This window comes from Thunnus thynnus, chromosome 3 (assembly GCF_963924715.1).
Source record: "Thunnus thynnus chromosome 3, fThuThy2.1, whole genome shotgun sequence".
In the NCBI taxonomy this organism is placed as follows: Eukaryota; Metazoa; Chordata; class Actinopteri; order Scombriformes; family Scombridae; genus Thunnus; species Thunnus thynnus.
In genome coordinates this window covers 36513519-36528469 of record NC_089519.1, presented here as the reverse complement: position 1 = coordinate 36528469, position 14951 = coordinate 36513519, and the positions used below count along the sequence as shown (strand labels likewise).

Here is a 14951-nt window from a genome sequence, read left to right as displayed (position 1 = left end):
ATCCTGGTTCAGTTTGTTCGGCTCATTCATGACAGACTTTTCTTAGCTTCATTATGAATCCTCTGAATCCAAATCCTAAAAATTGGGCTGCAACTGTTGATTTCCATTAATAATTACCAATTGATTGTTTAGTTGTTGTTTTTTAGCTTAGGTGCTTACATTTACTCATTTTTACTTTGTGAGAACCCTAAATCAATAATTCTCTTGGCATAAAAAAATCACCTGTCAGTTTGTTCATCTCATATACTGACTAATCATTGCAGCTCTACACTTTATAAATATTGATTTTCCACTTTTTTAAGATGTTTTATATCTTTATTGGAAAGCACTTCCTCTACGGACATTTCAGTTGAAATAAAACTACTTTTTAGTTTGTTTGGTTTTCATTTTAACTGGCATTTCTGTTGTATTTTGTGTTGTTTCTCAATTAGGATTTTGAAGTTAAATTTGTTCCTTTAAAGTTCTCTCTACTAAAAAACATGTTCTTCTTGTTCCTTCAGTTGGATGTTGTTCTTCTTCTCTGTGCAGAATGATGTATGTGCAGAGTTTGTTTTCATTCATCTGCTGAAGGAGGAAAGTTTCTCTTAACTCACCTTAAATCTCACTTTAATACGTGAACCTACGAGCAGGATTTGTGACATCACAACTAGTTTGGAGTCAGTCGTGGTCCAGTATTACACTTACACAAGGAGGAAACATCTAGTGTCCAGCTGGAAAACTTTAGAGATTAAATATATTACAAATTCACAGAATCTGGATTTTTAATGAGGGTGAGAAGTCTTCTAAATATGTAACTGAATTTTTTGTTGAAAAACAGACAAAGAAAACACTTTACTTATCAAAAGTCAAAAATCATACTACTTTATTTATTACTTTTTAGATTAAAGCTAACTTTTAGGTCCTCTTTATTAATGATTGGTGTCACTTAGACTTTTTGGACTCCGCTGAGGTAGAATCAGGAAAAAGGAAATTAAATTTCTGTGGTGCAAAAATACAAAGTACATTTTGTTCAGTGAGTTAGTGAAAAGAAAACAGTCCACACAGTGTACATGTACTGGTACATTCCCTTTACTGACATTCAATGCCAATAGTTTACATTGCATACAAGCACGTCGTATAGAAAACTATGCACATGAACATTTACATTCTATATATACACAGACACACAGTATGGCTTATGAAAAAAGCATTAAGTGGATGGCTGTTTCTGTTCAGGCAAAAAATTCAAATGAAACTAGTGTTTCCTGTTCATGCAGCTGTTTGATCACAGCTGCTGAAACACAACAGCGAGACTCTGCTGTGAATGTGGAAGACTTCGGGATCGAGGACAGACGCCGTTTTCCTCTCTGTGAAAGATTCTAGTCTTTGGAAAAATAAAAAAAAAATCAGCTCTGAGAGACATTATCAGTTAAATGTCAATAAGTTTCTCAGCTGTTTTAAGTCTTTCAAACTACCAGTTTCACAAAATATTGACTCTACTGAAGGAAAAACACCTGATGACAGAATATGATGAGTTATCCAAAAAAATCTGATGACTTAAAGACTTGGAGAACTAGTGACAGTTTACTTTAACCACCACTATTTAGCATTTATAGCCACCGTATAACCATTTAATAAAGCTTTATAACACACTATAAATGTAGCTTATTAAAGCAGCTATAATTGATATTTTCTGTAATATCTGAGCTGTCAGTGTGTAAAACAGGGGAATAACAAGAATGGATATATGAGACAATATCATACAGCCACTATAATAAAGGCTTTATCATTTTTATACTTCATGGACAATGATTGTTTACATGAACATCAGGAGCAGCTGTTTCTGTCAGATTGTTTTGTTTATTTGTTTGTCTACATAATACATTATGGTGTGTTATAAATAATTTAATACATGTTTAAATACTGCTTATAATTGCTAAATAAGGTGGGTTTCAGTAAAGTGTCACCAATTAGTCCTAAAAGAGGAATTCTCAGAGAAACATGGAGATGATGACACCAAAAGATAATATGATAACTGCCTTCTGTTTCTGCATTTCTGTGCTCTTATTATTTATTTTACAGGTTCATGTTGTGATTTATTGCTTTGTGGCTTTCTCATGACTGTTTAACAACTCCACGATCTTTGTTGATGTCCTGAAAAATGTTAACGAACCTCACTGCCAACATATCTTGTCAACATTTTATCACTTCAGTCTAGTAAAATTTAAATAATCCTGCTGTTGAAAACCAAATATTCCTGCAATATGTTTGTAAAATAAATGATTAGCACACAGAAAGGAAACACTGGTGTTGTATCTGCTCACAGACTGTAGCTGTATGTATATGTGGCCTAATAAACGCATCCTCCCAAAGACTTTATTTTTCAGATGGCACGTTTGCTCTGAAATGTACAAAAAGCTGCTGAATGGTTGTTACCGTGACGACTCGTTCCTGCTGTCGGCGCTCGCCGGCGTCGCCTGCATGTTAGAGATCCATCTGAGATGACAGATCACGTCAGTAGAGAGCAGCCTCTCTGCTCCATGAAACAGCGCAGGGCAAGTGTTGAACTTTGGCAGCGATGTGTTTTAAAGGTTCAAAATTTCATTTTTCTATGAAATTCTATGATTTAGTGTTGGTAAACTTCTTAGTGTTTCTGTGTCTTATTTTCCCAAAGCTGACATCTAAAAATCACAAGTTCAGTTCAGTCACTTTTCTGTGTTACAGCCCAGACTGTGTAAGTCAGATGTAGATTTGCAATAAAATGTTTTCTTAGTGCATCTTTGAGTAACAGAGATTCTCCATGTTGTCATTCCAAACATTCATCAGTACGATAGCCTGGTTTTATGGAGTTTTACTGTCTTGTCTGGTTATTTTGAAAGACCTTTGAGACCTGTCTGCTTATAAAGTTACTGGCAAGCTGCTAACAACAGTCTCTCTAACTGCCCTGGAGTCACAGAAAAGACTAGTTTGGATTATTTTTTACTCAAACTGCTCTATTGCTCTGTGATGCTGAGGTTCAGTCACTGTGGGAATCAAGTGTTAAAAAGACCAGCGTGAAGGATTAAGTGGGATCTGGTGGTGAGGTTACAGATGTCAACCAACTGAATACTCTTCCCTTCACCCTCCCCTTCCACAGTGTGTAGGAGAACCTTCGGTGGTCCTCTCTAGAGCCAGTGTTTTGTTTCGAAACATGGCGGTGGAACATAATGGGCTCCGTGGAAGAGGATCCGCTCCACATGTAGATGTAAAGGGCTCATTCTAAGGTAAGGTAGTTTCATGGGATTATACACTAATTAAAACACAGTCATGTATATTATATTCCATTTCTGCCACGTTGGTTCCACTAGATGCCACTAAATCTTACACGCTGGTCTTTTTAACACCTTGATCTGTTCTCTGACATGAAGAAATGAAAGTCCAGGGTCCATCCTGTGATCGAACTACAGCTGCATACAATGATTATTTCCATTATTGATGAAGTTGTCTTTGCTTTTTGACTAATCGATTAATTGTTTATTCTAGAAAAATTGTCAGAAAATAGTGAAAAAATGCCCGTCGTAGATTCCCAGAGTCCAAGGTTGAGTCTTTAAACGTCTTGTTCTATCAGAGCGACAGTCCGAAATCCAAAGATATTTACTTCACAATGATATAAAAGAAAAGAAAACAGAACTTCTTCATATTTAAGAAGCTGAAACAAGGGAATGTTTGACACTCTTTAAACTATTTTCAGGATAAACTGACCTTAAATTTCTGCAGTTTGTTTGATCTCAATGCAATTTAGTAAACCCACTGAGCTGCACAGGGAATCGAACCCACAACCCTGGCAGTGATAGTGTTTGTTGTGTAACTAGTGTCGTATAGTGAGGAGGTGCCATAAATATCACAGCTGCATGTGAATATATTTAATATAGCTGTTTATCGGCTGAATGTGTAGCATGCCTTCGTGCCAAACAAACTGAGAAAACTGAAGTATAGAGTTGTACTGTTATAGAAAATGAAAACATTGATTATGATGAAATTAAACTCCTTAAACAGAGTGCTGGATTTCCTACCTCTACGTTCATGATTAAGCTTCCACGTGGACTTAGAGCTGAACAGCACTTTGAGACATTTGTCTCAAGAGAGGAAACTGACCTGCAAGTTTTCCCTCTTCTGACCTACTGAGGTGATTCTCCCAGGATCAGGCCTGAGGAAAAGGCACCAAGCAGCTTTTTGTTTTGGTATCGAGAAAACATCTGTGCTGAACACCGTCCTCTGACGCTACACAGTCAAGAGTCAGCCGGTGCCGTGGCTGCTGTACTCGAAGACGCCCTTCTTGAAGAATGGCGAGAACTCACAAATGGCGTGTTTGGACAGGTGGAAACCGCTGTCTGCGTCGACTCTGAGAGGAGAGCAGGACGACGACAGCATCACCCGGAACAAGTTCCTCAGATAACGCTGCAAGAAACAAGTTAAAAGCAAAAGTCACTTCCAGGTCTCAAAAACACAGTTTCATAAAGTGAACGTGTATTTCTACGATTTGTTGTTATTTGTGCAAATAAAATAAAAATAATAAAATGTCTTGCCTCCAAATGATTCCGCCGTTCAGCAACCATCCGCTCGTCCCTGTTTCCAAACAGTTTCTTCGGAGGAAACTCTAAAGCTGCCAGCTGGAAAGGAGCCCAAGACATCACATTAACTTTAACTATTATTTCACTTTTTGCTTAAGTGAAGTATGCTAATGAGCCAATTTTTGGGTCGTTTAAGGATAAAACCCACAACTAGTCCTCAGTCAAGTTTCTCAACAGACAACATGTTAAAAACTAAAAGAATGTCTTTAAAGTGCAACTTGGAGTATGTGTTTGATTGACAGCAGCTGGCAGGCTACCGATGCTACACCATAGAAAACGGAGACAAAGTAAAGAAACTGCTGTAGCTACAAGTCTTGGACAGACAGCGTGTCACTAACAGGGATTTTGCAGGGTAACAACCAAACCAGCATCTAACGGGCTCAAAGTGACATTTACAGGTATGTTTACATGGTGTTTAATGTGCTGAAGCTGAGCAGCTAATTAGCTACCTAGCTGCTAAACTGACGTTAGCAGTGCACTTTTCCCTGGTGAATGTTTGGTTGCTTGTTCAACAAGCTACAAGACAAGATGTGTGTTCATGTTGTTAAGTTAGATAAGAAGGAGACTTTAGAAGGAAAGCTAATGTGGGTTGTTGTTCAGAGACTGTGGCTCTTGTGTTGTGTAGCAGGAGGCTATCAGGCTCAGTGTGACCATCTGCTCTGAATGTGATTGAACGCCACATCATCATTTTATGCAAGATTTGATGTGCGGTTTAGAAATTAGAGAGCACAAACTAGAGGGCACAATCATGAAACAAAAGAAATTAAAATATTAAAATCCATTTTGGTTTCTGACTTTCTCAAAGGGGAACATAGGACAAGTGATTTACAGAGCAGAAATGTTGCTGCAGCAGACAAAAAATGCACTTTAAGTTCAGATGGACTTTACTCTTGGATCAAAATGTCTCACCTCTGGATATTTCAATTTGAGGCTTTTATGCATTTCCCGGAAGCGGCTGTAACGTCTGAACACTGTCCATGTTTCGTCCATCACAGTGATCTGATAGAGAAGGGATGTAAAGGTCTTTTTTCATTGTAGCTTGACTCCACAGAAGAAATTACTTTTAAGTACCTCAAGAACTCTTCTTAGCTTAGTGCTCAGAAAAACTCACCTTCACCTCGAACTCGAAGTGCTCGTCCTTCCCCTGCCCGCGGAGAACGTAGCGGGGAATGCTAATTTTAACGGGCTCCTGGAGGCTGTCAGAGCTCGTCCCAAGAGGACGAGACACCAAGTGCTACAGAGGAAGCCATCAGGAGAAAGGAAAAAGAGACAGGAAAAGACAAGAAAAAGAGGTGGAGAGTAAAGTGTTGACAAGAAATTATAATAATTGTCATCAATCAATTTCTGAACTTGATTTCTGCAGAAATTGAGAATTATTTACTATGATTAACAAATAAAATGAGACAATAAAATTCATACAAAGTTCATTCTTTATTATTCTGTTTATTAACAGTTTCTCACTGTATAAAATTATAAGGCACATTAAATATGAATTCTTCAAGTACACACTAAACATATTTCATGTGTAATCATTCCACATCATGACAAGTCTTCCCATTTTCTTTAAGTTATCAAATGACAGTAGTTTTTATTAAAGTGTGACTGCAAAATTATGATCTGTGCAATTAAGTGACACATTCTCACTGTTCTCAATATATAAGATCAAAATTCAAACGAGAATAAACAAGAATTGTCAACATGACTAAAATGGTAAATGGAAAAAGATGTGTAACTTTCACAAATACATTCATTTAGCATTTCTTCCATTAATTATGAAAACATATAAATCAGAGAAATTACAAGAGATTATAGTTAACATATGACAACATGGCCAGTGCTTCCTCATCTCAAAAGACATCCTTTGGATTTTATAGCAAACTAACTAAATCAAACATTTACATTTGAATAACAGATTGAAAAGTTTAAAAAATGTTTAAAAATATTTTCAGACCTTTTTCTTTTAAGTCTCTTTTTCTTTGGTACGATGATTAATCACCTTTTCAGACAATATCTTGGAGCTCTTTTTTCTGTCAAATGGTGATATTAGCTTATTTAACACATCCTTAAAATAAATAAGGTGTCTCCCTGATAATGTATTTTGAAGAAGACAACAGTGAAACACTTTAGGAAGCTGGTAAGTATCATTAGACTGTTAATGAATTCAGGTGATTTCGCCTCTAGGTGTTAAACTCAGGTAGAGAGATGATGAATCACGATCACAGCTTCTGAGGTACAACTGAAACACAACTTCCAGGAATCGCACTGATTACTGTGATCAGAGGCGGGTGGCACTGGGCTGGACTCCGACTTTTCTTTTTGAGTTTGTGGTTTGAGAGTCGTAAAAACAATATCCACCACCAGGCAGTTGTCGATCTGCCTCACTAGCAGGCATCTGATGTCTGAACGCTTGCGCAGTTCGAGTCCCTGAAACTGGGGCTGGACTGGGACCAGGCTGGAGCCCCGTGGCACTGGGTGAAAAACAGCATCCTCCCGAAGAAGAGCTACATGAGTGTCTGTCAGGAGGAACTGGAAGATGGTGTCCTGATGTACACGGGTGGAGTTCTTGACCTTGACACTGGTGTAAAGGAGGGGACAGATACCAGCCAGGGAAGGTTTGTTAGGACCATCCATGTTCCCATGGACAATGTAAAGCAGGTCTGCAAGGACTCGCTTGAATCTGGAGGTGATGTGAAGGCCGTTGTCCAGGATGATGTCAGGAACTCTGGCTGTCCAATCAAGAGAGAGGACCATGAGGTCATCACTGAGCAATGGGTGCCCTTCAGTCCCTTCAGAGAACTTTTCAGGAGCGAGAGCCTTCAGTAAAGCCTTGCAGAGCTCCTGGGTAAGCTCTTTGCTGTGGGTGAAGACTGCCAAGACGGTGTCTTCAGTGCAGCCAATTAGGCGGACGTGCTGCCCTGCCAAGCTAATCTGCACCTTCTTGATCTCCGGGAGATTAAAACGGTGAAAAATAGCTAAGGTGTCCTCAGAATCTGTTCCAGCTGAGACTACTGTTATCTCCTTTTCTGACAAAAGCAAGCACCCCGGTTTTGGGATGGGTTGCTTAATGTTAGCAGTTTTGAGCCAGAAGATACTAAGTAGTTTTCCAACTTGCGTTTGAGGATCCAGAGATTCCAACTTTTCTAGCATCTTCTGTGATGAAAATGACTGTAGCTGAGACAAAGCTGGTGGCAGCTGTACCAGCCTTTGATGAAACACCTCAGGGCTTGTGTGTTTAAGAGAGGACACAGAACCCTCGGGCCATCTGGTGACGCCTGGGATCACAGACATGTCGCAATTCTGAGGAGGACTAAGGGTACAATCCTTCACCAAATTCACCAAGCTGACTTTGTTTTCTGCAACGACGCAGGATTCTGGCTCTGGTTTAAGCTGCATTCTATGAAACAGTGGCAGCTCTTTGGACATCATAGTCACATACTGAGACAGAACAACCTTCATTTCATCCACTCGAACATTTTGAATGATGTCCCGTGTGTCCTGTAGCCTTCTACCCGCATCTTTGTAAGCTTCAGAAAGCTTTCCAGACAAGTACCCAAAAACATTGCTCCTGTTGGCTTCAACTTTATCAGCTCCTGTCTCTTGTTTAAGCTGACCATTTACTGATTCATTTGACTTCAGTTTAAAATTGATGTGACTTTTGACAGAGATCTTTGTTGTTTCATCACGGGAAAGCTCTGCCTCCGCCACTATCCCAGGGTCACATTTTTGGTGTTGGACCTTTTCCTTGGAGCAAGAATAAGAGGATCCACTCACAAACAACTCTTTCCCTTTATTTTCAACCTTTTTATCATCAGGAACACACCAGGCAGAATTGTTTCTTCTTTCGTCAGTGATATTCTCGTTTTCATCAAAATTGTTGCTTTTTGAAAAGGCGGACCCACACTCTTTGAGTCCAATGTCACAATGATCAACTTCAGAAACAGCTTGGCCCACTACTCCCGGATGCACGTTCACTTCTCTTCGCCACCAATTATTTCTGTCACCTTCTTTGTAAAGCACTTCCTCTTTTTCAGTCAAGACTTCAGCTGTGGATACCACTTTTTCTCCTTCATGAATCTTTAAGAGGTATTTCTCTGGTTCTTCTGACGTGTTTTCCTGGACGTTAGAAGGAGAGTTTGCCTCAAACTCCGGGGCATGCAGGAAGCTAGGCCACACCCCGCAGGCTCTCTGTGTGCACAAGGGGGGAGTCTATGACTACATCATCAAGAAGGACGCGAAGGCTCTTTGAATTATACTGAAGTCCTTAATCCACCCCAATGAGAATTACATTTCTTCCATCACCAGGTGCCCAGGTGAGATGTAAGTGATTAAAAATTAAACAGTGTGAAGAGGTTTCACATGCAAATTAGGTGCAAAACTACTCACAACTTCTTTAAAAAAACATTTGAATCCAATCAACCATGGAAAAAATAGCATTTGCAAACTATTCATGATAATCTTGGTGACAAGATGGATGGCGTTTACAGAACTCCTTATTTTGTTTCTGTCCCAAACTCCACCCATTTTGCACCTTATTAGAAAAAAGAAAAAAGTATCTGCAAATAGTATTTTACCCATGTTTGATTCCATGTTGTTTGAAATGCAGGACTGTGAGTTGAAATATTACATTTTTGATCATTTTAAGTTTGTTTTTTTTCATCTCGTTCCATGCATCAGTTTGCTATCATCCTATGGAAGAGAATGAGCATCCTTTCCTTGCTTCTTTCCAAAATGCAAAATGCAAGATTACACCTGACTGTAACATCCAGAGTTGCATAACTTTTAAGACTTGCAGAACTTTTAAATTTGCCATTTCTGCCCAAATAAAACTGGAGTGACTGATTTTGGTGATTGTTTGTCAAATTATAAAACAAAATCAGTACATTCCAGTGTTTTGCAACTCTGAAGAAAAAAAGGAAGGAAAACCCATTCACCATTTCCTTGAAAACACATTTCATTTCTGGAATTATGAGGAATCATGTTTTGATTTTTCTGATGTTATTTTTTAACCATGCACATGAGTAATAGGCACATTTTTACAATAATCCACTTCCATTCTAAATTTGTAGCAGGGTTACAGATCTTTAATGAATGATCATTTAATTGTAATAATCCCAAAACAAGATCCTGGTCTTACCTCATATTTAAACCTCCTTGGATTAATGTTTTGCAGCTTTTCATCATCCTGAAAACAGTAAAACTAAACATCAGTGGGTGATCTCAGTTTTTTAAATTTAAACCAAATATTCTTAATTTGTAAAATAACAAGCAGATATTTTTATTAATAATCAAAAGTTGTAAATTATACTTCATGATGGCAGGGAAAAAAAGCGACAAATAAGACAAAATCGGGACAAATAAGGAAAACCAGGTGCATAAAAACCCAATTAAAAGAATTACTAGCCAAACTGATCAGGAAAAGTGTGATTGATTGTGTCGCTCCATAACCAGAACTGGGAGAATCATGCAGATTAGAGGGCAGGGAAAGTCTCATTGTGACATACAGAGCATGTGGATCCTGGTCTTACCTCATCTGTTAATCTAACAGAGCTACAGTCGCTAACTTCCTCCTCCTCCTGCAGGGTTAAAGAGCTAAATATCAGTTCTACACAGAGAGGGATGTATTTACTCACAATCTGTTACTGGACCTGGTGGATTCATTTATTCACTCTGAAAAAACCTGTTTCCATAAATTGTCAAATATGAGCAATGTTCTTCATTTAACTCGAGAGAACCAGGCCTCAGTTTGGACAGATTGCAGTCTTGATTATTTTTTTGAGACCTGGAGCCGGTTGCAGCAGCTGTTCTGAAGCTCTAATTTATCCTCGTTATAACGTCAGTGTTTACCAAGTGCAGATTTATGCATCACTAAATTAAAAGCGGGTGCACCACACAAACTAGTTCTTATGTAAAGATGAGTTGTTTATATATAAAATTTACAGCTACTTACCGGCAGGTGGAACTGTCATGTTAGCTAGCTGAATGAACCAACTGACAAAGCTAATGTTAGCATGCTAATATCTGACACGTTTAGATTGAACAGTAAAGGATAGATATGTTGACAATATTCCATTTTACCTCTGACACTTTACATTTCACAGAAAAAAAAACACACTAAACCTCAAATTACAAAACGTTATGCCAATAATGTTCAACTAAATGACCAAATAGCATTGGTTAGCTTAGCATAATGAGATATTTCCCTCTCACTTTAAACTGCATGAATACTACCATACAGATATACACATATTTCTCCAGGTATGCAAAATGAAATAAAACAAAGTCAAACCTACACTCACAAAGGATTGGCAGTTAAGTTTGTTTTATCCTGTGGATCCTAAAACTGACATTTTTGGAAGTTATGTTATAGCTCATGATGCTACAGTCACTTCCTGTTTACATAGGTAGTTGTTTCTTATTGGACAGCGTTACAGATGTTTTCTAGCAACCGATTTACACATTACTTAAGAAATGTCTTAGCTAGTAAACCTAAGATTTAATTGTAGAAGCCAATTTTTGAGATCAACTAGCTAGTAGTTACTAAGAACTTAGGAAGGACTTTATGCACAAACTGACTGATTAATATATGAACAGCTGGTGCAACACAGCCCTGGCTTTTACGCAAGTATTTCAAAAGACATCTCCCAGAGGTTGACAGGTTTATTGATCAATACTCAACAATTACTGTGTTAGAACCTGCTGAGCACCACAACTCCACATCATCAAGAGTCAGAGGAGCCTGGCTGTACTGAGTCAATAAAGGTCAGTAAACACAGCCGGTTTGGATGTTAAATCAAATAAATGAGCAGGACATTAATGAGGTTTGTTTGAAGTGTGCAGACTAGACTTACCCTAAGAGATTCACAGGACAGAGACAGATCCATGTTGCTGCTGCCGTTGAGAAGATTCAGCTTGCGTAACCTTCGCTGCACTTCCTCTTCAATGTACGCATTTATCCTGTTACAAACACCAAAGACACAACATAATGAGCTGACTAAGACTAAAAAGGTTGATGAAAAGAACCCTCAGAAACTGCTTAAGTTAGAGTTAATATTGGTGGGAAACTGGTAGCAGCAGTAAAGGTCAAGGTCAGGTGTTGTACCTGTCGTCTGACAGCGGCAGCAGCGTGTTCAGACTCTGGATGTGGCTGACCGGTGAGCTGTGACCCGTCTTGTCGTCGTTGCTGTTGGAGTGAGTCCTGGAGTTTTCTTCCCCTTCATTGATCCTTTGCCTTAACTTCTGGATCTCTCGTTCCACTCTGGAGATGAAAAAAAAAAACACAAGATTAGGAGCTTTATTGTTGCCGCGGCCCTACGACAAAAAGTGCACAAAGATACAGATATATGGTTTCATTCAAATAAGGATTTCTGTTAACGAGATCTTAAAAAACTCATGCTGACCTCTGCTGGTCCAGGTCGGCGCCCGTCCTCTGGTTCCTGAGGACCGAGCTCTTGTGTCTCTGCTCCTCGGTGTCGGGCTCCAGAGAGACGCTGCGCCTCAGGGCCGAGTGCCTCCTCTCCAGCCGGGCCACCGCCTGCTCCATCGCCTCCCTCTGCTGCTTCTCCTTCGACTCCAGGATCTCCTTCTCCTTCCTCCTCACCTTCTCCTCCTGCCGGGCCACATTGGCCGTGAACTCGTAGGTCTCCTGGAGCTGTTGGAGCTGCTGAGCACTGTGCCAGTGGAGGTTCAGCTTCTCCTCTTTGTCCTCCAGCTCCTTCTCCACCTGGTACAGCGTGTTGTCCAGTCCCGGCGGACTGTCGCAGTTCCCGTTGCTGCCTCCGCCGCTGCGCTCCAGCATCTCCACGGCTCTCTGCTTCTCCTCGGCCAGCGCTGGGAGGAGGCCGTCAGCCAGGCTGGCCAGCTGCCGCTCCTTAAACTGCAGTCTGTGCTCCGCCTGTTTGACCAGCTGCTCCTCCTGGCAGACCGTTGTAGCGTCCTGCGCCCCCTTCTCCTGCGTCTCTTTCAGCTGCTGTTGGTGCTCTTTGAGGCCGTGGCCGAGGAGCAGCAGAGTAGCTCGCTCGGCAGCTACCTCCTTCTCCAGGCGCTCCCTCTGCTGTTGGAGCCCCTCCTCCAGTTGGCCCAGCTCCTTCACCTGAGCGGCCTTAAAGTCCGTGTAGCGGGTCTGGGCGGATTTCGCCTCCTCGCCGGCTCCCTCCACATCCGGCCGCTGTCCAGCCTCTTTGGCACGCAGGAGCGCCTCTCTGATCTCGGCCAGTGCTCGGCGCTCCTCCTCTAGGCGGCGGGTGTCCTCCCGGGTTAGCAAGGTGGTGGCCGCCTCATGTTTCTCCCTCAGCTGCTCCTCCAGCCTCCCCACCAGGCTCAGCTGTTCCCGCTCCTGCTCCTCCAGCCGCCGCCGCTCCGTCTCCAGACGCACCTTCTGCTCCTCACGCTCCTTCTTCAGCTTCTCCAGCTCACGGTAGATCTCCGTCTGCTCCGCAGCCTCCTGCTGCCGCCTCAGCTCCTCGTCCTGCTCCTCCTCTGCTTCGCCCTCCTGCTGCTGTTTCTGCTGCGGGAGGTCCATCCCCTGGATGTCAGAGCGTCTCTCCTCCTCAAAGCGCTCCTTCTCGGCCAGGAAGTCGCGCAGGCGGCTCTCGATGTCTTGGCTGCGGCGACGGAGGCTTTCCTCCTGGCGCATAATCCGCTGATGCACCTCCTCAGACTCCTTCCTCTGGCTCTCCACCTCCTGCTGGAGGCGCTCCAGCTCCGCCTTCTCAATCTGCTGCTTCGCCTCCATCTCCTTGATCAGCCTCCTTCAGCAACACACACACGTGGGTTAAAACATACTTAATTAGGCAATTTAAGCTCAAGAGGGTTAAATGAGGAGAGTTTACTCATATTTGTTCCCAAATAAAAAAATGTTTATGGGAACAATTGACAGTTTTGTTCATAGATGTTTCTGTTTGTTATAATTATCTTGGTTTGAACAGCATTTCTCAGAGGAACAGTCTCCTGATTTCAATGTGTCAGATACATATTCAGTCAAACTTTTAATATCTGGTTTTCAGGTTGTGAATATTAATTAGGATTAATTAGACTGTCACAAAAACCAGTTTCTGCCTTCTCATCATCTGAATATTAAGTGTGCGTCTTTGTAGTTATTTCTAACTTTAGTCACTTAAAAAGTGTTGTCAAACCTAACTAGATTAGAAACAAATCAAATTTAATTAACAGATTCAGATTCTGACACGATACCATTTTATTAATTCCTTACTATAAGTGTGGAATTAAGAGAAGATATCGACTTCTGCACCTTTTCATCTCCAGTTTCTCCAGCTCTTCTCTCTGCTGCCTCTCAAACTCCAACCTGGAAAGTCAAAAACATCCTTCAGTCTCATTAGAAAAAGAACACACACACACACACACACACACACACACACAAGGATTCAACACTATGACTAGTTAATAAGTGAAAGCAGCAGTCAGACACAGGTTGAAATGACAGGTTTCAAATGAAATGACAGGCGACGTGACAAAAAAAAAAAAAAAAAAGAAGCAATGACAAGCTTTCTACTCTCAGACGTCAAACGGAGACAGAAGCAGCAAGGTGACGTGCAAAATAATAATAATAATAATAATAACAAAAAACAGACAATGAGGGTTCAGGTTGAGAGACTGGACGGGTCAACACACGTCTTTTTGTGTCAAAAACAAGACAGTTAAGACAGGAAGTGGACAGCTGAGTCTACCTGAGGAAGACGGGGCCCTTCTCAGTGAAGAGACTGTCAACAGGACAGGGTGGACAGTTAATTCCAGCAGGTTTGAACCACAAACTGTGTACAGATGACTGGAAACTACGTGCTTGATATTCGAACAAAAACCGCACTGCTGTTTACAGACAGCGTTCGGCATAAACAACAGTAGAAGAAGAAGAACGAGTTCAAACAACACCACAGTCGATAAATCTGCTTACATTGTTAAGATATGAAAAAAAAACACTAGATTTGATTTTAATTAATATATTTTCGCAGTTACAGTTAGCTAGTTTAGTAAAAGTGGTTCCCAACCTAGGGGTCGGGCCCCTCCAAAGGGTCAGCGGATAAATCTGAGGGGTCGTGAGATGATTAATTAGAGAGGAAAGACCTCTTTTTTACCTCTTTGGGCCTCAAACTGTTATTTATTTGAAACCGTGTGAGAAGTTTAGACGGTAAACGTCTCTTTGGTGGATCTGAGGACAACTCAGACACCTGAAACATGATGAAGAGACACGACTACACACTGGTTTTTGTAAGGAGTCAAAGGCCAGAAAGGTTGAGAACCACTGGTTTAATCTTTAACAATGTGTCACATGTGTTTTACTACTACAGCTGTCAAATAAATGTAGTGGAATAAACATATAAAATAACAAAAAATGGAAATACTCAAGTA

The 14951-nt window shown here is 40.8% G+C and overlaps 1 protein-coding gene across 7 annotated transcripts in view; it reads right to left on the bottom strand.

Annotated features, from left to right (window-relative positions):
- Positions 1 to 2966: 2966 nt before the first annotated feature.
- The window catches only part of kif16ba (kinesin family member 16Ba), a 33533-nt gene continuing 21548 nt past the window's right edge, over positions 2967 to 14951 (bottom strand). The window contains exons 18-28 of one of the 7 annotated variants that reach the window (XM_067585652.1): positions 14273 to 14305; positions 13837 to 13890; positions 11987 to 13336; positions 11689 to 11844; positions 11438 to 11543; positions 10115 to 10162; positions 9724 to 9771; positions 5701 to 5823; positions 5499 to 5588; positions 4545 to 4628; positions 2967 to 4416 (exon numbers count right to left, since the gene is read on the bottom strand). In XM_067585652.1, coding sequence (XP_067441753.1) covers positions 4255 to 4416; positions 4545 to 4628; positions 5499 to 5588; positions 5701 to 5823; positions 9724 to 9771; positions 10115 to 10162; positions 11438 to 11543; positions 11689 to 11844; positions 11987 to 13336; positions 13837 to 13890; positions 14273 to 14305 — 2254 coding nt within the window. In that variant the 3' untranslated portion in view covers positions 2967 to 4254. Of the gene's footprint in view, positions 4417 to 4544; positions 4629 to 5498; positions 5589 to 5700; positions 5824 to 6016; positions 8775 to 9723; positions 9772 to 10114; positions 10163 to 11437; positions 11544 to 11688; positions 11845 to 11986; positions 13337 to 13836; positions 13891 to 14272; positions 14306 to 14951 lie in introns of those variants that run through there. The other 6 variants (XM_067585653.1, XM_067585654.1, XM_067585647.1 and 3 more) reach the window with 6 other exon arrangements.